This window comes from Bombus pyrosoma, linkage group LG16, assembly GCF_014825855.1.
Source record: "Bombus pyrosoma isolate SC7728 linkage group LG16, ASM1482585v1, whole genome shotgun sequence".
NCBI classification, from domain to species: domain Eukaryota; kingdom Metazoa; phylum Arthropoda; class Insecta; order Hymenoptera; family Apidae; genus Bombus; species Bombus pyrosoma.
The window spans coordinates 772,455-795,393 of record NC_057785.1 but is presented as its reverse complement, the minus strand read 5'-3'; the positions used below and the strand labels follow the sequence as shown (position 1 = coordinate 795,393).

The 22,939-nt window shown below is 32.4% G+C and overlaps 2 protein-coding genes across 5 annotated transcripts; one reads left to right on the top strand and one right to left on the bottom strand.

Moving 5' to 3' along the window:
- Positions 1-730: 730 nt before the first annotated feature.
- Positions 731-22,874, top strand: LOC122576405 (GPI transamidase component PIG-S). Of its 3 annotated transcripts, none has more exons than XM_043746657.1 (12): positions 731-1,149; positions 1,257-1,401; positions 1,592-2,580; positions 2,668-2,757; positions 19,214-19,444; positions 20,230-20,427; positions 20,511-20,729; positions 21,533-21,721; positions 21,801-21,939; positions 22,011-22,158; positions 22,284-22,630; positions 22,707-22,874. In XM_043746657.1, exons 4-12 carry the CDS (start codon positions 2,706-2,708, stop codon positions 22,840-22,842), a joined length of 1,659 nt encoding a protein of 552 aa, XP_043602592.1. In that variant the 5' UTR covers positions 731-1,149; positions 1,257-1,401; positions 1,592-2,580; positions 2,668-2,705; the 3' UTR covers positions 22,843-22,874. The 3 variants fall into 3 exon arrangements, with proteins under 3 accessions (XP_043602592.1, XP_043602590.1, XP_043602591.1); XM_043746655.1 differs by having other exon boundaries at positions 1,592-2,594; XM_043746656.1 differs by having other exon boundaries at positions 1,592-2,757.
- Positions 2,763-12,479, bottom strand: LOC122576404 (protein I'm not dead yet). 2 transcript variants are annotated; one of them, XM_043746653.1, is made up of 10 exons: positions 12,413-12,479; positions 7,838-7,922; positions 6,878-6,995; positions 5,696-5,967; positions 5,110-5,224; positions 4,964-5,028; positions 4,397-4,522; positions 3,928-4,257; positions 3,400-3,778; positions 2,763-3,279 (listed from the first exon to the last, which is right to left on the bottom strand). In XM_043746653.1, the coding sequence occupies exons 2-10, from the start codon at positions 7,891-7,893 to the stop codon at positions 3,028-3,030; spliced, it is 1,713 nt and encodes a 570-aa protein (XP_043602588.1). In that variant the 5' UTR covers positions 7,894-7,922; positions 12,413-12,479; the 3' UTR covers positions 2,763-3,027. The 2 variants fall into 2 exon arrangements, with proteins under 2 accessions (XP_043602588.1, XP_043602587.1); XM_043746652.1 differs by lacking the exon at positions 12,413-12,479 and adding an exon at positions 11,981-12,005.
- Positions 22,875-22,939: the final 65 nt, after the last annotated feature.

Genomic DNA, 22,939 nt, shown 5'->3' with positions numbered 1-22,939 from the left:
ATGTTAGGTACTAACAACAATTTGTTAATAATAACTCATTTAAATAATACATTAAATTATGAAACATGATACCGAGCTATGATAACTAATATTTATTAATATTAAATCCTCATTTGTTTTTTTTACAGTTGATAAAAAATATGTGAATGATGAATTCACATACGATGAGGACAGCTTAATTCTAATTATAAATTCTAATGATGGACATTTCATAGAACATAATTATGCATTAAATAATTTTTCAAAAACAGTTGATAATGCTTGCACAGGTAAGATAGAGATTGGGGTTGAGAGGGATTAAGAGATGTATTTGATACATGTTTAGCAAAATTATTTATAATACAAGAACAATGTCAGAATGTAATTTTATATTTAACTATAAGATTTAATCATATCAAATAGGATATGTCATTTACAGTTACCAAGACATAAAAGTAAAAAAAACGCATAACAAAGCTATATTCTATTATCATTGTTTTTTACTTCCAGATTCGTTCTTGTTATCTGCCAATTGTCACAATAGATCTATTGCAAACACAAATGCCTTAATTGATTCTTCGAATGTTTCTATAGAATATGCTAATGAAATTGGTAAGCTTTTTTGCTTCTTTTCTTTGTACTGACTCAAATTCAAATTTTAAAAGGTATATTTACAAGTTGAATGCTATATGAATCCTTCTTTTAGCTATCAATAATACTAAAACGAAAGTATCAAAAGGTTGAGGTGTTTCTGAAAAAGTTAAAAGATTTACAAGATATTTATTATTTACACATACGATTACAGAAATAATAAATAACGTTGACGTCCAAGTGTTAGAAAAATACATAATTCTGAATTGCTCTGATGGAACCGCGCGTTACTTCGTACGCGACAAAGAAATTAATAATGAAAATATACCGCAGTTTAATTTAAAAATTATTAATACAAGAATGTTAGTAGATGCAATGACAAAGTTTGAGAAAATGCATATTTGCGAAGAACTGGGTTTAATAGATTTAAATTTACTTCGACAAAATGATTCGTGTGAGAACATATTGAACCATTGGCGTCATAGTAAATGTATTTTATTAACAAAATACAAAAAATGTGATTATTGCAAGAAATTAAAAAGAATAATTATGCAAAGACGTATAGATCACTGAAAACAGGTGAAAAAGAATTCATATAAAAAATTATAATTTTTTGAAAATATATATCATCCCGGTATAATAGTTTACAATTTTCATAATTTGCACAATATCTGTTTATTTGATAGGTATTACGTAATCTTCATTGAAATGGTTAAATAATTGGAAGTAAGGCGAAATAGATAACAAAATAAAAGATGATGAATTTTTAACTTGCTCACAATTTATAACTTTCCCTTAAGTTTACAATAAATCTGTGCATCTAATTTAGAGGTAAATATCTACTTATATGTATATGAAACTTGAAAATAACTTCCTAGTATAACTATAATTATAATTAATAAACGTTTCGATTTAGTGGAATGTAGGTAAGAGCCTATTGAAGAAGAAATATAAGTTTTTATTAGAAGGTTATAGTTCACTCATACCAGTAAAAAATAATATTGAACCTTGTAATTTACAGAAATTTGTCGGTATTATACGCCAAGCTGCCGGTTACGATGATCATCATTGTTGCTTAGCTTCTCTTTCCTTTTATGAAATATTGTCAGTTTATCATATTTTGGAACTTAAGCAACAATTATATGAAGAACAAAAAAGAAACACCAAAAATCCTAATAACTACTAAAGTCTTGAAAAGTTTACATGACTTCTTACTCAGCAAAATTATTATTAAAAAAGAAAAACTCGATGTACACAGTTATCAGTTATATTATGTAGATAATGTAATTCTAACGACTGATCATACTTATTTTAAAATAGAGATTGTTGATTGTATAATTTATTGTACAACAGGTTTTTTGTCCTACATATGTTTTCTCACAATTGCATAGATAATATTTTATTAAAGGTAAGAAAGATTAATTTTTATAACAGAAATTTTTCTTATATCTTTAATTAAACAGCCGTTGTAATGCGATATTTAATAAAACATATGATAAATAAGTGGAAAAATGTTGTCATTGCTTAATTTAAGTGAAATTTTATTTTGATAATTTGGTTTATTTTTTACATAATAACTATATTTCATTTATTTCAAAGTGTTTCTAATAAATATCTTTGCCTCGATTATCAAGTGCTTGAAGCTTTGGTTTTTTAACTTTGCGCTATGCAGCTAGTATAATTCCTGCAGGGAATTTTAAGCACTACCGCAATTAGGGGTAAATTGTTATGTATATTCACATATATATGTATACATCAATTCATAGACAGTATATCATTGACGGCGTATGGTAGGTTTTCATGAAAGTAACTATTGCTAGTGCAAGTACAATGAATTTGTCAAAAAGAGAACGAATTATTATCAATTGACCGATATTTAATTGCCGATATTTTTTTTCTCCGTTCAGTTGTGGATGTACGATTACATCGGTGTTTGTCATTTATCGTAAAAATGTGTTTGCACTAAACGAGTAAAGAAAACTCTGCTTCTCGTATAGGAAAATATACGCTGTATGTTACTTCTGGTTGGTTAAGTTTCTCAATATTGTTTAATTGCAAAATTTTGTACATGTATTAAAGCAATTTGCCTCCTTTTAGTGATAAGTGTTGATAACAAGAAGGAAAGTGAGTACAATATGAGTGGGAGTGAAGTATCGGTTACTATAGGTTATGATACAGCCGTAGATGGTAAGTTAGTTAAATTATCTGTTTGATTTTCATGTTTATTTTCTCGTTGTAACTCTCGTCCTTTATGGTTACAAAAATTAAACAGTTGACACATTCAGTCGGACAATCGACTGTTATGTGAGCATTGTTTTTCGTCACTTTAGTAGATTCGATATTTTTGTGAAATGTTATTTATAACGTTAGTTCGTGACTACCGAATACTCGTGTTTAACATTTGTACAAGCGAGTAAACATGAAGTAAACTCCACAATAAAGTGCTCAAATATTGTATTAAGTTGCCCAGTCAGGGAAGTTGGACAGATTAAAGATGTATGTGCCCCAAGTGGAAAATGCAAATGTTGTAACGAGAAGTGTTATAACACTAGGTCCTATTCCAGCCAGCGCGATATCTCTAGTTTTTATATGACCAGCTGCAGTAGCAATTGCATTTGGCGGTGTACCTACTGGTAAGTGAAACGAGAAAGAGCAACATAGAGAGGCTGGCATCATCAAGTATAGTGGATGTATTCGTAAAGCGACACACTGAAAGAAGCAGTATATAAATACATAGTAAACAGCAAATGCATATTAAACAAAAATGTGAAAATAAATTGGCAAGTGAAAAAAGAAGATATCATTTAGGCATTGTTTAGGATTCCTTACCATTTCTGCCAAAACAGGCAAAATAATGTTTGCAACGGCAACATTAGAAGTCAGTTCTGTCACCATTTCTACAAACATACATACAATAACCAATATTGCAAATGGATGTATCGATTGTAAAGCTATAAGAGCATTTCCTAGAATGGAGGAAAGCTTGGAACTGGTGCTTCCAGCTGAGATAGCGAATCCACCACCCAAAACTAAGATCAAACTCCAATGCATCTTCTGATTTATCATTTTCCAACTAATCATGCTTGGCGATGGTTTGGTCGGACGATTAACCGAATCCGAATCAAACGATCGAAGGAAATCAAGTTTGGATGGTAATACGAAGAAGAGAATGGTAACACAAGCAGCTGTTGTTGAGTCTTTCACGTTTCTGCAAAGAACTACGTTTGCTGAGTACATTTTGTTAAGACAAGCTTTTATTCGAGGAAGGGGAATATGAGGAGAAAGGAGAAGCGAAAGAGGTAGAAAAGGATCGAAGCAATAACAATAATTATCAATGAATAAAAAAAAGATACCTACAAATCAGTAAGGTAACTTGGCCAACCCCGTACGAATCCAGGGTTTCTGAAGAACCACAGGAGTACAACTGCAAGGAAAAGAATACCAACAGCGGATTCGTGCCACGTAATTGGGCCGAGTTCTTTGTATTTTTTCTCAATCACGGTCGCTGCAACCTTCTCTCCTTGCGAACCGATATCAATAGCTTGTGCATCTTTGCTATTTGGTCTGAACATTCCCATGTACATAACTTGAAGCCAAAGCCACGTGAGGAAGCCCATCAGAAGCATCGGTGGGACAGAATAAAGCATCCAAGATGTTAGACTAATACCTGAACTGTTTGGGAATCGTCTGGAACATAAACGAACGATTGTTTCTCTTTCTTTCTCATTACAGTTAATCATTTCATAGTTTACGAACGGTTGGTTGATAGATGAATAGACAATTCGGTGGATGGTTTGAAAGTGGATCGTTCATCGAGAGCGCTTACTTTTCGAAGAATCCTTTTAACGTCAAGTTGGTGCCCGTTCCAACCAACGTGCCAATGCCTCCGAGACTGGAAGCGTATGACGTTACGAGATAGTAAACCATCGTGATATGAGTCGGTTTCTTTGTCCTACAATTAATACAGAGGAAAGTTACAGTAATAAGCGTTGAGTATCAATAGCGAAGAAGTTTGTTGTTTCTCTGTCATTTATTCTTTTCCTCTCTATCTTTCTTCTTTTTTCTTGTTTAAATGCATTAACACTTTCATTATTAATGAAATTTAATTTTTTCTTCCTCAGAATAGATATAATTATTTTTATCAGAAATGTCTTTGCATTCATCTTTATTATTAACCACTATTTAGCAAACAATTGTCAACAATCAATGAGTAACAATAGTATACAGCTATCATTGCAGCACATTATTCTCCACCCGAGTAAGAATATGTAACAGCAACAAATATTCGATAAAGTGCAGTTGACACTTGATTTGATTTAATCATGGTCATTTGATTTAATCTTATTGATTCTATTAAGGAAATTTATCAATTGATGAGTTTGCGACTACGTACAGTTCCGCACCCTCTTCAACTCCACAGCTATTTTCTTCTTGAATAAACATGTTACCCAAACCTTGCTGAAAATCCAAAGAAAAAAGGATAAAGTTCAATATAGAAGATGCTTGCTGACAGTGGATTAAGTATATTTAATTGCTTACTGCTTCAAGTTCTAATAGAACAGTTTCGACAATGGGTAACATCATGGTCGTGGCAGCGGTATTTGAAATCCACATCGACAGAAACATGGTTACACAGAACAAGCCCAGTGTTAATCTGTAGATTGCATAATATGCATATTTTATGGCACGAACATACACTCTTGTTCATAGATATGTATTAGAACCCTATCTGTTGGTTTCATGTAAAACGTGATAATCGAGTTAATGAGGGGAATGATTGATCATTCGGAATTATGTACTTATGCAAGATAGTAGAATTAAGAATTATGTAAAATTATATAATCACGTGAAACAATTTAAAATAGTAAAAATTATGTGCAAGAAAATGACGAATTAGCTATTGTATATTGTCATTTCGAGTATTTCGATATAAATTTCATTGAGAGAAATTTAGAAAATTCAGAGTCGTTACATGATATAAAAAATGATAAGTAGATTGATAGAATCAAAGAAGTGGAATGTAAAAAGAAATTCCATCCGCAGTCTACCGATAAGGAAGCAGAAGATGGTGAGTAAACGAAAGACTATTAAATGCTTTTTGGTATTTATAGCCATCCTGAATTACCTTCGATGACTGCAGCCGATCATTTTAATGATCAGTAGCGCGATGCGCATATGCAGGCCAGAGTTTTCAATAACGATCGCAATCACCATGCTACCGATAAACATCATCGTGGTATCGTTCATATAGCAGGTACAGGTATCGCTGGTATTCATTATACCCATCAGTGGATAGAGAACGACAGGAATTAAACCTGTGATTGGTAAGGGAAGCACCTCGGTCATCCAAAACATTGCCATCAAACCAACCACGTATAGACATCGCATCGCTATTACCTGCGTTCAATTGACACGTAATTCTTTACGTATGACAATGCGAGACAACGAATGCACGAATGGACGAACGAATACAAGAAAACTAGAAAGAAAAAGGTAGAAAATAGGGAATATAAAATAGAAAGAATAAAGATGGAAATGGATAAAGTGAATAAAGTAAAGAAACATTAACACTTTAACAGTCAGATCTTTTAGAGTTGGGGAATGTACAATTGAAATGTATTTGCTCTTCGTCAGTATAGTAATAGCAGGTTTTTTGTATTTTCAATGATGCATACTTTTATTGAAATAGGAAAAGGAAGTGAAAGATGGAACATAATACAATAATAATAAGAAAAAGAGTAAAAGATAATAATAGAGCAAAACTCTAAACTATGGAAAAGAAGATGGTATAAAAAAAAAGACTACTGAACACTGATTACACAAAAACTAAAGACACGAATTAAGAATTGTGTGCTATTATTTAATTTTCAATATACTAGGGATGGCGTTAACAAGACAACATATTACAATATGTTTTAACGTTAGATGTTTGTCACAATTTCGATTTCATAATGCATCAGTGGATAAACCGATCATTAACGTTCTGAAAGGACTGTAAAGAGTCACTTTCTGAAAATTGAAAAGAGATAGTGTTATGAATTACATATGTGCAGAATTCTTATGTTATGTATTTCTACGCTTATGATCTAACGATTTTAAAGATATTTATATGTGATGTATAGGATATTATGATAGCTTTGAATTATTAAGAATCAGAATGGAAGTAAAAAATGAATGACAAAGAGTTACACGAGAATAAGTTATAAGATTAAAGAGGAGAAAACAGTAAGACAAAAACAGGAGAAAGTTACAATAATGATAAAACAATTGTATAACTAATGTAAAGGAAAACTATCTTGGGACGAACCTCGGTAGTCTCGACCATAACGATAGGAAACAGAATCAGTGGCCATAGTACGATCACGAACGATCTCCAGTAGATTGAAAGAAATTGTATCAACAATCTTGCAAACCCGTCTGTCTTTCTGAAAGGATAACACCAATGACTGAAGAGATGAATAGTAATGAGAATGGAAAAAGAAGATTGAAAAAGAACATTACTACAGCTGATAACAAGTTTAGCCAAAAGCAATATGGTACTACGGTAATTAAAAAAAGTTATTATTTTCTATATATATAATATAGAATATATAAGAAGTGAAGGATATATAAGAAGTGAAGATTTTGATTGAATCTCTTTTTTGTATTTGTATCATATCAAATCGATTTAAGTTTCCCATGTATTTTTTATTTATAATCTACGGCTCAAGAAGTTTGAGCTGGATCTTAAATAAACAGTTTTTGTCGATATGAAAAGAGGCTTGAAGAAGTTCCCATAAGAACAGTGTTATTTTGTATTTTTTAAATTTATTATTATTTTTAATAATGTTCAGGAATGTGATAAGTATAGTGCTACTTAAGAAATACAAAGGTACTTTTGAAGTCTTTTCACATTGATAAATTGTTGTTTATACCATTATTTAAACCGTTAAAATCAGCTTAAACATGGCAGCCGACTCGTGAACTATCCTATATGTTGATATAAAATATACGAAAAAGTTCAGTCGGTCTGAATGATGATTTGATACGAAAAAGAAAAGATAACAAAACAAACAAGATCTTCAATTTATTATCTAGATTATTCAGAGAGAAAATAGTGACTTTTAGTTGTTCTAGTGATATTTAGTTACTATCATATTTGGTCGAAGACCTACTGTTAGAAATAATACAATGATGTCATTATTTTACCACAAACGTATTTCACCCCTTTTTCTGCCTCTTGCATAATAAACGATAAACTATGATCGATTGTCAATCTGATGCGTACCTTCTGTTGGTGGAGTCGATGATTTCCGGATACAGATCATCGGTCTGTGATGCCATCGTTCTTTGTCCAGTCAAAAGCCATATACCTAGCCAGAGAAGAAATCCAAGTACAGTTACGTTTATGAAGCGTTTTTTCTATATAATCGAGGAAAGAAAAGGAGAACGTGTCGGAAGACTTATCGCGGATCACTCGAAGCGCTCGCTTTATGAATTAATTCACTATATTGAGTTAACATAGGAGATTGTAAAATTTAAGACGAGCGTATTGTAGTGCATTGTCTTCTTATGATCGTTAATATAATGTCGAAACGATACAAGTAGTTCCGCAATTGGTCATTCTTCTGCCACTACCTCAGTCCTTCTTTGTGCTCCCTTCTTTTATATCGCATGCTCGGATTACGGGCTAAGTAATTTCACTAACAAGCGACACCGAACGAGATTGACCTGAAAGGTCTCGCACGATGGGTCATCCTAACCATGTCGTCCATTTTACGGTGTTCGCCGTTGAAGTTTCTTTTTCTACGTTATTACGTATTCGCGTCTTCAAACGAATTCAATTCCGTGCTTTCTGGTATTGTGCTATTTCAACGGAACTACAATCAACATATTATATCGTTCCTATTTCGCATGTAAAAAGATGTATATCAACAAACGAAATATTTGTACCGATCCGTATTCGTGCGATCCTGAATTTAACTTTAGAAGTTTAAGGATGTACAAGAACAAACCTTGTAACAGATGTTCGTGTATGTTCTACTTCTTTAGTTGTGTTTATAAAAATAGGCGTTTGCATAAATATTCGCGGTCTAGTTATTATGTTGTTTTAGTTAAGTTAAAATATCGTTCGATTGCCATTTGAAAAATTGAAAAATATTGTACTACACAGTATCGATACAGCGCACAACTGCACGTTTTGCGCTTTTCCTTTCAATTGTTCGAATCGGTTGTTGGCATCGTTGTATTAAAAAGACAGTCGAGACAAAAATAAAGTTTCGTGTTTACAACTGTGCAGCAATTAACCAGTTATATCAAGTCTGTATGGTTTCGAAGCGTTTGCAATTAAACCACGTTCCATTAACCTTTTAACCGAATCATCTGTAGAACAAAAATACCTATACTTTTGAAAGTAAATGTCAATAACGACTAGACTGTGAATATTTATGCATTCATAGAAAATTTAAACACGACGAAGAAGACTGGCATTTATAAATATCAATCAGCCACTTTTTCCTTATTGAAGGAGTTCATTATACTTGACATCATTATATAGGCGTCGTGTATTTAAAACAGATTGTGAGGTGCAAATGATTTATTTAATTTGAATGTACCATTGGTAAGGTTTTAGATAAACAATTTAAGTTTTGTATAATACACATGATATTCCTAATCCCACAAGAAGATACTAACAATAAGTATTACTTTTGATTAGTCTGTCATTAATTCGTATATTCTTAGTTACAATCAACGTCAATTGACCAAAATATCCACATACTTATGGACAATCGTGTATTTACTGTTAAACACTCTGAGGACCGGCTGCTCTGACAAGCATATAGCCTGAATTCCCGGGTGTTTTTGAAGCGATTGAAAAAAATTCAAAGCGAGAAATATTTATTATTATTATTATAGTACTTAGTATTTAATTATAATATGTAATATTATTATTATAGTATTATTCAAGTATGTAATGTAAAAACACTTTCATAATATTTCGTTTATTATTATTTCGTTTATAGCTCCATTGCTTTTCTTACTGTTTTATTTAACAGTATTTAACATTTTTATAGGATACTGCATGAAGTGTGGAGGTCCGCAGAGTGTTAAAAACACGATCGAAACTCGAAGAACCCTTAAATTGTAAAATTTACTTTCAGTAGAAATAAACAATAGCAAATTATTATGTGTAAGAAGTTCCTTACGAAGAAGAAGAAGAAGAAGAAGAAGAAGAAGAAGTAATTCAATAAGCAGCGATGTTGTTCGCGTGTGTTCACTTGGATCGATTTTTTTCTTACTTTTACCAGTGCAGAATGTTTAAGAATGCCTTTTTATCGGTTCTTTTATCTCAAAGTTTGCCTCTTGACTGTTACCGAAACGGCAACAAGCCATGAATTCCAGAAGAGTCAACATACTGAGCTTATACTTTATAATAGCTTATACCATTGCACCAACATCGCGAAGTCGCATGGCCGTGAGAAATCAGGAACCAAAGACAAAATAAGATCCTAAGTCGAGTATCATTGCAAGCAAAATCACTATTACAACGTGAATTTTTATGTATTCGTCGAAGAAGATTTTAAGGAGCATCAATGCATGGAATGCACACAATAAGCTACGAGTGGTTCTTCGTCAAAATATTTGAATATTTACTATCGAAAACTTCCGTGTATATTTTATGTCTCTCAGATAAAATAAATATTTTCACTAGCGCTGTGACGAGACACTAACAAGACGATCGTTATGATTATATCGGTAAAATCTGAAAGTAATCTGGGAATATACTATATATATATATATATATATTTCTTTTAATTATATATTCTAGATTCACATTGTGTGCTAATTTTTTCATAAATATATGTTTGCAGTAAATGTCTCCTAATTTCCACTATACTATACTACTGCATATATAAAATATATGATATATTATATATATACTATATTATATACTATATATATATATAGTAGTATAGTATAGTGGAAATTACAAGACATTTACTGCAAACATATATTTATGAAAAAATTAACACATAACGTGAGTTGTTAATAGTAATCTTAAATATATCAAGACCTTTTATTATAGTGGACAATTGATTGTTTAAATGGTTTTGTGATCTTTGGAAAATGCATACTTGTACTGAATATCCTGCAACTTCTGTAATGTAGTACGTATTCAAATCTGTTTCGAACATTACCTTATTTAAAATAATCATGATAATCACACACACACGCATATAACAATGATAGTTTTCCATCATATGTTTCTTCTGGAGAGCGAACGTATATTCTATATGTTTTAAGGATGAAAAGTATAAATAGTATCTTAATACTTTCTTATCGCGTTAACATAGAGTGTCTACAAAAAGCATTTTCACGTATGCTAATTTTTTAGTAGATTTTTCTCTATCATATCTCATATTACATTTCCATCGTATCAAACTTTTGTAATCACGTGAAAATGCTATCGAGTGATGTATAACTTAATATACTTGGTTCTAATTAATTAGTACGTAAATGTTATTATAACTACAATGGTATGCGAGTACTTTTTGATAGCCACTATATAAAAATATATATCACCCAATATAAAAATTAGAAACTTCTGGCTTGTTCTATGGTTATGAGATGCTGCAGCGTATAATGACGACAGTCGTGTCTCATTATATAATAAAATTATTAATCTCAGTATTAATAAAATTTCCAAATATTTCATACAACACATATAATACGCATATTTTGATGACAATGTGAGTGATTTCCGTAGCTCATTGTTGTCTCTCATAAGCGGAGTGCACAATATCAAAGATAAGAGTTGATAAGCAAAATATTAATTGGAAGAAAGATATTTGATCGGCAGAAACTTTGGAAAAAATCTTAATACAATTTCAAACGTGTCATGCTTGGTTCCTTATTACTAGAATTTCAGATGTTTACACGTAGATTTATATTTTTATGAACACAACTAAAGAAACAGAAAGACGTTGGTTTCACTTATTAAATGTTATAACGAATATTATTATACAAACATTTTTTTATATTAAATGCTTTCTATGCACTTGTGCAACCGTCGATCATCAATTTTTCATAAATCACAAATGCATAAACATACGCATATTATATAAAAATATGTACCACAAATGACAAAAATGGAAAGTTTTTAGCTGGCTTCGTAGTTACATCTGCATACACCCCTTAAATATAAAGTATTATAGTAGAAACGTTGGCTCTACGAATTTTGTTTGTACGTTAAAACACATCTCGTTAAAACGTGACACAATTTATATATATATATATTGATTTTTAATATTCATGATAACGAATATGAATAAATGGGCAAAGATTTGGGACATTGAAGATCGATATATCGTACGTATACGAATTGAAATCGTTCGATTGGATATCGCGTGGCCGGACAATGAACGCGTACATTCGAACATGAACGGGATCTCTAATCACCGTTGATTCTTCAATCACCATAATACAGCTCGTACGGTATATCGTCGGATGATTATTATTGTATTTGCCGCGTATTCTCGTTCACTCTCCCGCGAACCGATCTCACCCAGATAGAATCGAGTCGTTCGATTCCCTTAAAAATCGAGCGTTTCCTTTGATCGTCGCGCACACTTTTCTCTACCACTGCCTCGTTTCGTTTGAAGAATCGAACCCACTGTCGATTGAACTATCACCCCTCTCTTTTACTTCTCTTTCTCTTATTCAGTTGTCGTTCCTCCCGCCTCTTGCTCTTTCTTTTCTTTCTAACTACCACTCTGCTAATACTCTACCACCACTTTTTCTTCTTCTTCTTCTTCCGCTTCTCCCTCTTCCTACTCGTTTTCTCGTGCTTTTTGTTACTTACCCCTACTTTGTGGTTCGTCCTCTGCCTGCTTAGTTGGTTCTCCAACGACTGGTAAGTGAACTCAACGAAGCAGCGACTCGTGACAAACGTATCGTTCCCCGTCTCTCGACCTTGATACGTCGATGTTCTTATTGCAGGTTTATCCGTGAACGTAATCTACCAATCACCCACGTGTAATTCGGATTTCGACGTGATCAATCGCTTTTTACTTTTGGCGATACTCGGGAAACGCACGAAAAGAGAAAAGAAGAATTCGATCATAGTTCAGAGTTTCAGGGCGTGATATCGCGAGAATCGCGTAAACGTGTCAAAGAACGAAATTATATTTTCTACAATTTTCAAGTTCTTGTTACTTTTCTCACGTACATGATACAGTTTGTCTGTCGTTTGAGGTAACGAGATAATAGATATATTCTTGATTGTTATTTATTTAGTAAGATTAATTGGATTTTTTTTTTAAATAAGTATACATTTCAATAAAGGAGAATAAAGTACGCATGGCGGCGTTTAAATCAATTTAATCCCGCCAGTAATTAATCCCGCTCACGCTATCGTTCGTCCTCGTGTTTATTACGTGACGCATCCCATGGTTCAAACAGGCCGCTGAACGTAGTTAGAGAAAATGCAAACTTGGTACGTGTCGACAAAATTTGCTAAATAAGACCGAGCGAACTGTACAGACACAGTCAGTCAGGAACTTGTCTCACCTCGCTTACCAAACAAACTAAAAACGTACATTGTCACAAAATTATTTATCTTTACGTATTCCTATTTATGTACAATTAGTTGCAACAGTCAATTTATTTTGTGCAATTTATTTACATGTTCTTGTATTTTTCTTTAGCCTTGTGTAATTAGTTTAGTGAACGTAGAGTATCTCGCGTAACACAACTTGATTTTAATGCGATTTTTCCGCCGTTTGCCACGATGTAGCAGAATATATTTTGAACCTTGGTTCAACGCTGTCGAGGGTACTACGAATGTCTACGAATAAAAAAGTTTCGAAAATACTTTATATTCATAACGAAACCACTGTCACCTCCGATAAAATAAATGGGAACGTATCTTGCTTCTTTCATGAGATTGTACATAGGACTTTACAACAAATTCAAAAAGCATGATATTTTTATTAACTTAATACTAGGTTCATCGTAGTGGAAATAATATTTCATTTAAAATATTCAATTTACATTTCAGAAGGATAGAATTACTAAGTGCGGCATGTGGAGCTGCACATGGAGCCACTGTAGTAATAAATAGCAGGTTATTCAAACTTCTGCAAAAATGCAAAATTTTGTATTGCAGAAGATGGTATGCAATTTGAACAGACATTAAACTAAAGTGTACTGTAAACCTGGTATTGAGTTAATAACAGTATCGTGCAATATGTTTTTTGAATTTGTCATAAAGTGCACTATACAATGTCATGGAAGATATGTGTTTTCCAAGGTGACCTTGGTTTTGTTGTGAAAACAAAGTATTTTCGGAATTTTTTTTATCCTTATCCATAGTATGCTCGACACCATTAAATTACAGTGTAAAATATTTTCTGCTACACAACCGCAAATGGCAGATAAATAGCGAGACGCGTTGCACTGGACGTAACACTGTAATTGTATATGCTAGTAAAGTGCAATTTGTTTTAATAAATCCCTATCTATTGTACAACTTTTACATGATGAATTACTTTCTACCATGTCGTCCGAATACTTGCGTTATTTATTAGATACAATTAGCCAAATGCACGTATACTTTGACAAGTTTTTAATCTTGACTTTTCCGAAAACAAAGTTTCCTACGTAATTTTATTCCATTCTTTATTTCTCTCTTATTTCCAGTCACATAATCTCTCTGACTCGTGTGTAAAATTTACGAACATCGTATGGCATATACGGATCTTGTGTCTCCATTTCCCTTCTAGAACTTGATGCATATTATGAGATACACCACCCCCTATTTTTTGTTAGTCTCTAGTCTTTAGCTAATCTAGGTCTCCTATATCTTGATAGGAGTATCGATAGAAGCAGGCAGAATAAATTATGGCTAAAAATACAAGAGCGTTGTTACCTGATGTTATCAGATTTCCTTCGAGTCTCTTTTGAGTTTCAAAAATATTAATTGTCATTAATTTAATAGTAGCGTCGAAACACCGAGGTAGTTTTCGACAGAATTCAATATTATAGAAATAAAGAATTATCTTAAAGCAAACTAGTCGAGTAGTTAAATCTATTTGAAAACGTAAGTTATTTGAATATCTGTTGTTTCATTTCATGTATATTTCGTATTTGTTACTCGACTTAATCAGAAAGAAAATATACAGATGTTTATCTGTGGTAGAGTTTGGAATCTCTACTAAAAAATCCTGATGTGTACGTCTATATATGTATTTCTTACATATTTTTTTTCACACTTTCCAATCTGATAAAACGTTTCAGTAGTTCGAGTTCTTTCTGAAACGAATATTTCACGCGAGATAAATAGATAAATGTATTTTTTATACGCGAAAGATAATTATGTTATCCTTTAGTTTTCACTATCATTTGTAACGATCGAATATTTAGAAAAGAAATTATTTGAAAATTGTAATATTAATTTATTTCAAATTAGTAAGCCTGGCATTTACGCTATTTACAAATAATTTTATTTTCTGTTAAACTCGTTTGCTATTTTATTTGACGTAATTATTTATACTTTTCATTCGCTATTTTCATTTCCAATAAATTTCGAATAAATATACTGTTCATTATGTATATATGTATGTCCAGTTTATTCCTGTACACGCTGTTATCTCCTTAATTATTGAAACTTAATAATATATTCCGATTTCTTTTTACATTTTTATTTAAAGAGAGGTCAATGCCAATATAACTTTTTTAAATGGAACTATACATTTTTTTATACACCATTCGATGCATCTTTTAATTCTCTACAAAAAAGAGGTACTTGGATCGAAAAATGATTAGTTTAAGAGATATTTCAATTTTAATATTGTCAAATTTATGGTAAGAGTAACAGGAAGAACATACATAGCAAACAAACGTAAAAGCGACCCAAATACTTTTATAGCTTTATGTAGAGAATTAAAAGATGCATCGAATTGGGTATAAAAAAAATGTATTAGCATTAGTATTCATTGTACCATCCGTACATTGTTCAATGTTACACTTAAAAATGTTGCATTGGCATTGAAATCCCCTTAAATAAGAATGTAAAAAAAGATCGCAAAATCTTCTCTTTTCTTTTCGCTTAAGACAATGATTCCCTTCTTGGAGTACATGATTTTGCTTTTTACTTATTACATATATGCAACTTCCTCTCTCTCTCTTCTTTTCTTCCCTTATTTTCCTTCTTCTTTATTATTTATTGTTCTTATTATTTTGCATTCTTTCCTCTCATATGTTATTATGTCTGTTTTTTTCTTCACAGATTCTACATATCTTTTTGTTACCTTCTTCCCTATATCTGTTGCCTTTCCATTCGTTGCAGCATCTAAATCTTGCTATAGTGGTTTTAGTTTTATGCCCTTTCCTTTGTGTCCAAGATCTGCCCAGGTTGTCTAATATAATTTGCTCTTTCTGCTGTCATCCAATTTTTGTATTCCATTCGTACTCCTTTTGTATTTCTTTGCCGAGGTTGATCCTCGACTTTATTTTGTTCCTCCTCCCTCTTACTTTCTTTTCCCTATACTACTTGTTAATCCACTCATCTATTCTGCTCTTTCCCTTGTCTTCTTTTGCCTTCCTTTGCCAGTGGTTTGTTCCACCTCCTTTATGATACGATCTCTTCATTGGCACTGAAACTACCACACCAGTCAAAATGATTGGCTTTACAATTTTATAAATATGCCAACCTTCACTTATGGATCATGGTCCCAGATGGATTAATAATACAAAAAATGTACTACATAACATGGAATTCCTTTTGTAAGAAAGTAATAAATCAATAAATATAAAGATATTCTATTATTACGAATTCTTTAAAGATCAGTCATTTTGACTGGTTTTGGTAGAATAGCTTCGTCTTAACTGTTGGTAGTTCTAGAGTTAATTTACCTCAAATTTATTTCCTCCTATTCTCTTCTATTTATACTTCTGTATTTTTTCAGTATCACGTTCTCTTCTTTTTTTATTCTGTCTTGATACTTTAGTACTCTGCTTTCTGCTTCTATACTTATTTCTTCTATTTCTGTTTCTCCTCACATCACATATCCAGCTGTCCACCCCGTCTATCTCGTACTAATATCACAGTGTTTCGCGTTATCGCATAAAGTACTTTCCACCAGTATCGAGATATCCTACTAACTTTCCCTCATGAAGTCAAACAACTTTCATATGAAACATTTTTTTGTATTCTCAATAGTTAAGGAAATACATAATTGCGTGTACAGCGTTTACGAATAAATCGAACATATTGCACTATACTTAACATGAGACATTGAAAGCAAAAATGCACCAAACCATTTTTCCTAAACGTGTATTGAGTATACACAAATGGAGGAATTCGTTTCTTCTAAATCAAACCTACATAACATAACGAAATCATAATCATAACTTGCGTCTATTTTAAACACTAAATTACTCAGTTTGTTGTATACTGAAGGCTACTACTTTTGCCCTTTGCCCCATACATGTATTTGTTGTTCGCTACCTAAATATAACAGTTTGGATTAACAAACAGTTAATGTATAATTCACGAACTGAAAGAATCTATAAAAAAAGCAAAGATTATAACCGTCAGTTATTTTTATTACATGTTAGCTTTCGAAAAATGTGTTCGGACAATAAAATTATAATTACAGTCATTCTCTGCTCTTTTGATATCGATAAAGATAACGAGAAAAAACAAATACATTTTTATTGACCTTTCTGTTTTATTTGTCAGTTTATGACTGAAAAGAGAAATTTCATTAGAATAATCAAAACAGCCAAAAGGTATTATTGTCAAAACAAATAATACTTGATAAATTCCAACGATATTTGAATATCGTTCGACGTTTTGATATTGTAACCAGCAATAATTTTTTTAATTATGAGCAAACTGACATAAGATTAAAAACTTAATCGTGAGAGAAACATAAGATTAATTGATAACGCATTAAAAACTGCTGCTTTCTAAAAAAAAAGAAAAGGAAAAAATAAAGACATCTTGAAAGGGCAAATATCTTAAATTAAACACATGGATACGAAAATGTCTATTAAAAGAAACGACTTTGGACGACTGACAATGGCAAGTGAAAATTACGTGCATAAGATGAAGGACGACTGCATTGTTGATTACAAAATTACAGTTAAATCCTCTATAATCACAAATAAATTACGGCCGCATAACTAAATGTGTACGTACCATCAATCGCATTCAACAAACGTATCTCTGTGGGGTGTCTCGCAATCAATAACTCTGTTACAAAATGATATCTCCGCCGTTATCGAATGATGAACACGTTAATTGCTGGACCGAAGAAATATGTATTAGAAATTATTTATGTGAAAATTTATCCAAATACAAAATAGATAATAAAACAAAGGTTATTCATTTTATTTAATAGAAATCGAATAATGAAATAATCTAGAGAAAAACTATTTCACGTTCAAGTAAACTGAGATAATGTTCAAGATAGTAATGTATTATTGGAATTCTTAAAAGAATTAAATGATCTACATATTTTTTTTCTTATACTTGTTTTTTTATCTACTGCTGCCCACAAATGGCTGAAAAATCATGCGTCGCATTTAAATGGAACACCGTGTACATGCGGTGATGTAATTTGGCGCCAGAATAGCTAGCAGAAACAGCGAACGTTCGATTACCATTGACCGTGCGTATTATGAGTGGGTGGATCGTCGAGTTCGATGCGTTTCAACGGTCACAACCAAGGGAATGAACTCGTGTATCCTTGGACTCGGTCCAATTTTATTTTCAAGGTTACATTGCAGCCATTTCTTACCTGAGATCATTGATCCAATTGAAGCGAATCGAGCTATACACGGCATATGCAACGAACACGCGAATAACAAATATTTAATAATTCGCTTTTTTGTTTGTAAAAATTAAGTCAAATAGCTAAGATATTTCTCATTTTTTGTCACGTAGATTAACACTTAATACGTGACTTGCTTTTATATATACTGAATTTAACTACAGAAGCTACAAAATGTATCAGCACATAACCTTTATCTTGTGCGTTCTTTTTATCGGGTTTTACATTTCATATACATAGTATCAAATTCTCGTACGACACGAAATTTCGTATACTTGGACTTGATCAATTAGTATTTAGCAATATGCCAATACTTTTTTGTAATCACTGTAGTAAGGAAATAATAGCCAGAAGCAATACTTATCATTTTCTTATAAAGTTAATAAATAATACATTTTAATTATTCGTTTAAAAATTGATTGACAGTGTATTTTAAATTTTGAAACGCGTTTCATCGATGTATAGTTCTAAATATACTTAAGTTAAAAATATGTTTGAATTAATTACGGTATAAGTTTAGAAAAATCTTTCTTGTCCGATCAATAAGATACGTCTTACTTAATCAGTTGCATTCTCGTAGACACCAATATTTCTGCATTGCGTATCTATTATTTATCCAAATGGATATATAATAATAATAATAATATGTAATAATAAAATAATAATATAGATAGCAATAATAAAATGATGATATAGATAGACTGAAGTCATTATTTGTCAATGCATAATTTTTGTGTACTAAATTGCATTTTGCCAAAAATAGGCAAGTATCCGATTTATGTGTTTTCCGGAAATAATCGTTTGCTCAAAATAATATTTTTCAGAGAAGTACAGTGTTTACGCGAGTATCTCCTTCGCTGTGCTATTATTGGGTGTCGGAGTTCCACTTTGGTGGCACACTACTGCAGTTCCGCGTGTATCGCTTCCTTACGCTGGAATCGAAGCACTCTCCGACCTAGACATCAATATTAAAACGAAAATTGTTGTCGTAGCTCTGTCTCGAGATCGAGCTGAATCCTTGGTGCACCACATAACGGATGCTTTTCAAAATTCCAGTGAGCAAATGAAAATTACATCCTCCTTTTTCTCTACATATTTTTTTCATACACGGTAACATGTAGATATAATACATTTCAGGAACTAATTCAGCATTCAGAAATAATGGAAAAGATCATCGCACAAACGCATGTCCTATTTGGTCTTGTTTACTAGACACAGCGAGCTTTTTACAGCGAAATTTTTATATAATATATTTCTATAACAAACAATTTTAATCCCTCTTCTTTTTCCTCATTGAACTTTAATAAGTTATGGATTATATATAATATCGATGATAAAAATTTTACTCTAAAGTATGAAATATCAATATTATATCCATAAAGTATTATTAAATATCAAGTATAAGATATTTTCGCGATCCTTTTAATTAATCCCTTAGATTTTTATTTGCGAGAATACTCGAAATCAATTTGTTGTTGAAATGTTTGCGCAAAATTTGTTGAAAATGTTATAATACGCGCTTCGGTACAAAATTGAACAGGGCTTGAGCAAATTTGAAGAATGTTAGGTATATTTCATTTATAATTTAATAGAATTTAATGGGAAAGAAATTAAATTTTTTTATTATAAATACATATATAAACATTTTTTCTGGGAAAAACTCATTATATCCAGCGAACAAAGTCAAGCAGAACATATGTTGATATAAACCTTTTTCATTTTTTGTAGATACCGTATCGAGTGCTGAAATATAGTCCATATGTTATAGGACACCTTACACACACACACACACACACACACACACACACACACACGTATATAGAAGCTTTATGTGTTACAGGTATCTGTCGGATAGAAGTTATTTACCATGTAATATCCAGTAATCTAGTAACTTCTGCGTTTACGCATCATGAACTAGAGAAAATAGCATCGGCTTTCGACCTGGACGTCGGACAACTTCTACTTTTGGAAACAAACAACTTGAACGATGCAGTTCTCGTCGGCTCGAGAAGAACCATTTACTTTTCTACAGAAACTAGTAAGCAGCCAATCTTACGATCTCAAGATCGAACATCGCTGAAAATTTCACCGTCTTCTTGCAACCGTTCATTTTCGTTTTAGCTGCCTCCACTTTGATTCAAGTATTATCGGAATGGGTGTTGCTTGAAAAGTCACTGACTTTAACGAGAAATGCACTCACCGAACCAACTCTTTACAGCCTAGATGAGGAAAACAGGAGAAGGTTTCCGGCTAGCCCGGCTTACGATGTACTCATCACTGTGGTCAATCCAGATCCAGAGAAACTGAAAGTTGCTTGGGATCTCCGCGTGATGGCCGAGGGTGGGTAAGAAAGAAAATCTAATTTTTCTAATAGCTCTGCCTTTACCGTCATATCCACAATGAATAGCATAATTACAGGTTTCATAATTGAATCATTTTTTATTACCATTAACATTGCCATAATGTTAGTCGATTGCATCGAATGGATCGCATAACGAGTTAGTATACGCTAAGTAAAACTCCATTTCTTGAAACGTTAACCCCTGACAAGTTCAGATAAATGGAGTTCCACTGTACGTATAAAATGATTATGTTTCAACATTAATGTGATCCTAAGCAGTAAGAGGTATATAAAATAAACACAGAACAAGAAAATTTTTCGAGCTGAAATGATCCGCACAGAGTTCCGATCCTGAACCCATTGAGAATTGATGCGAGAATTTTAAAGATGAAGAAGACAAAGAAAAAGTTGTAAATCTTCATCTATATCGAGTCTTGAATTGCTGAAGAGAATCGCAGAACAATGGAATAAAATTCATCTTGAGTATTGCCAAAATCTTGTACAAATTATGCCAAAACGCATTAAAATCACACTAAAAGCTAAATGATACCTCATAGAATAAATGCTACTCAGTTAGATTAAAACTAGCAAATTTTATTGTGAGAAATATTGCGCGAAACTGAATGAATCAATATTTCTTGTTATAAATTGCTTATGTTATTAGCTCTAATTGATCAAAATGTGTTTATTTCATGTATACTTTGACATTAATGATAACAGAAAAGGTTTTATACAAAATCTGTGATATTAGTATAGTTATGTGTATCTTTATTGAATATCTACGTGTATTTTTTGCTTGTAGAATACGTCGAACCATTTCTCTCTGAACTTTCGATTCTGAGTAACTTCTCTGTCAAATCACAGTGGTTGTATTTACTGCCATTGGATGTTAGCCCGAAACGAGTGCCTGATAGTGGCCCATTAGGTAGACATTTTGCATTATCAGAGGACGTTTTACCTCAATTAATTACACCATTGGAGAAAAAACTAGGTATGTTATTCGTATTTTCACTCTCTTACGAAGAACGAAATAAAACCTGTAACTCTGACATTATCACTATTTATTTTAGCCTCACAGGTTAGTCTCCATCCAACTATCAATTTCGTTATCTATGCTGTTCCTTGTGACAGCGCTCCGTTACATATTTACACGCGTTCTGGACATCGATCGAAAATTAACGCTAACGTCGAAGCGTTTCTTTCTCCAAGGTAATGCTCCTAATTTCGAGTCATCTCCAATTAAGATATATTTAGGTTGCCTTTCCTATTTCTTGGTATAGATGGGGTGGTGTAGTTTTAATCAATCCACCCGTTGAAGCTTGCATGGCTGCGAAACTCGATCAACCGGTTACCATTGTGCCTGAACAGACTACCATTGTTGGAACCTTTCTTACCCAATTGAAACTTCTTTTAGGCATTCCTGAACCGGTAATCAAATCATTATCTTTCTTATTCGTTTATTCTAACTCTACGCGTTTCTTTTATTTTCCATTCTACTATCCATTTATCAATATGATGAAAAGTGTCTCCACGATGCATCTATTTTTTTCCAGAAATTCTTAAATGGTGTTACCGCTGTTTCTTTGCCAGGATTGAAATTGCGTGATTGGGAAGTTGATGCATTGCTACGTGTACGCACGATCGAGCAATTAACATCGGCAAAATTGACTCTGCAATCGATTGCACAACTTCTTCAAGAAATTGGTAACATTGTGATTACAGATATTGTAGGAAACAGAATTAAAACAGCCTTACGTTTGGTGGAAGATTCGGCTCAACGATTAACGCGTGGCGATCTAGCTGTAGGTTTTCTGCTGAGTAAAGAAGCATTTGTTACTGCGGAAGCAGCCTTCTCCGATCCAACGCTCTTTGCTTTGTTATATTTTCCCGAAGATCAAAAGTAATACATATTTGCTATCATTCATCCTTATCTATACCAAGTCTTTCTCATTTTATTGTACTTTCTTTGATTTCAGATACGCTGTATACACACCTCTCTTCTTACCAGCCATGGTACCAGTCTTGCTTTCCTTAAAAAATATTTATCGCTATTATTTCCATCGAAAAGTCAATAATCCATTGAAGGAAACTGCACCAGGCCAAAATAAATGAGAGCGGCAATTGTTTCACGATAACATCTTCAACCATTTGCCAAGTTTTTACTTCACATTGTTTTTTTCTTTTATCATTTTCATTGTATCTTACTGCC

Bases quoted from the DNA above. Each gene is read 5' to 3' on its own strand.
- LOC122576405 (XM_043746657.1), top strand. From the start codon at position 2,706: ATGAGTGGGAGTGAAGTATCGGTTACTATAGGTTATGATACAGCCGTA. The intron at 20,428-20,510 runs GTAAGCAGCCAA...TTTTCGTTTTAG, and splicing joins TTACTTTTCTACAGAAACTA to CTGCCTCCACTTTGATTCAA. The intron at 22,631-22,706 runs GTAATACATATT...CTTTGATTTCAG, and splicing joins TATTTTCCCGAAGATCAAAA to ATACGCTGTATACACACCTC.
- LOC122576404 (XM_043746652.1), bottom strand. The intron at 5,029-5,109 runs GTAAGCAATTAA...TTGGATTTTCAG, and splicing joins TTCTATTAGAACTTGAAGCA to CAAGGTTTGGGTAACATGTT. The intron at 4,258-4,396 runs GTAAGCGCTCTC...TTTATGTTCCAG, and splicing joins TTAAAAGGATTCTTCGAAAA to ACGATTCCCAAACAGTTCAG.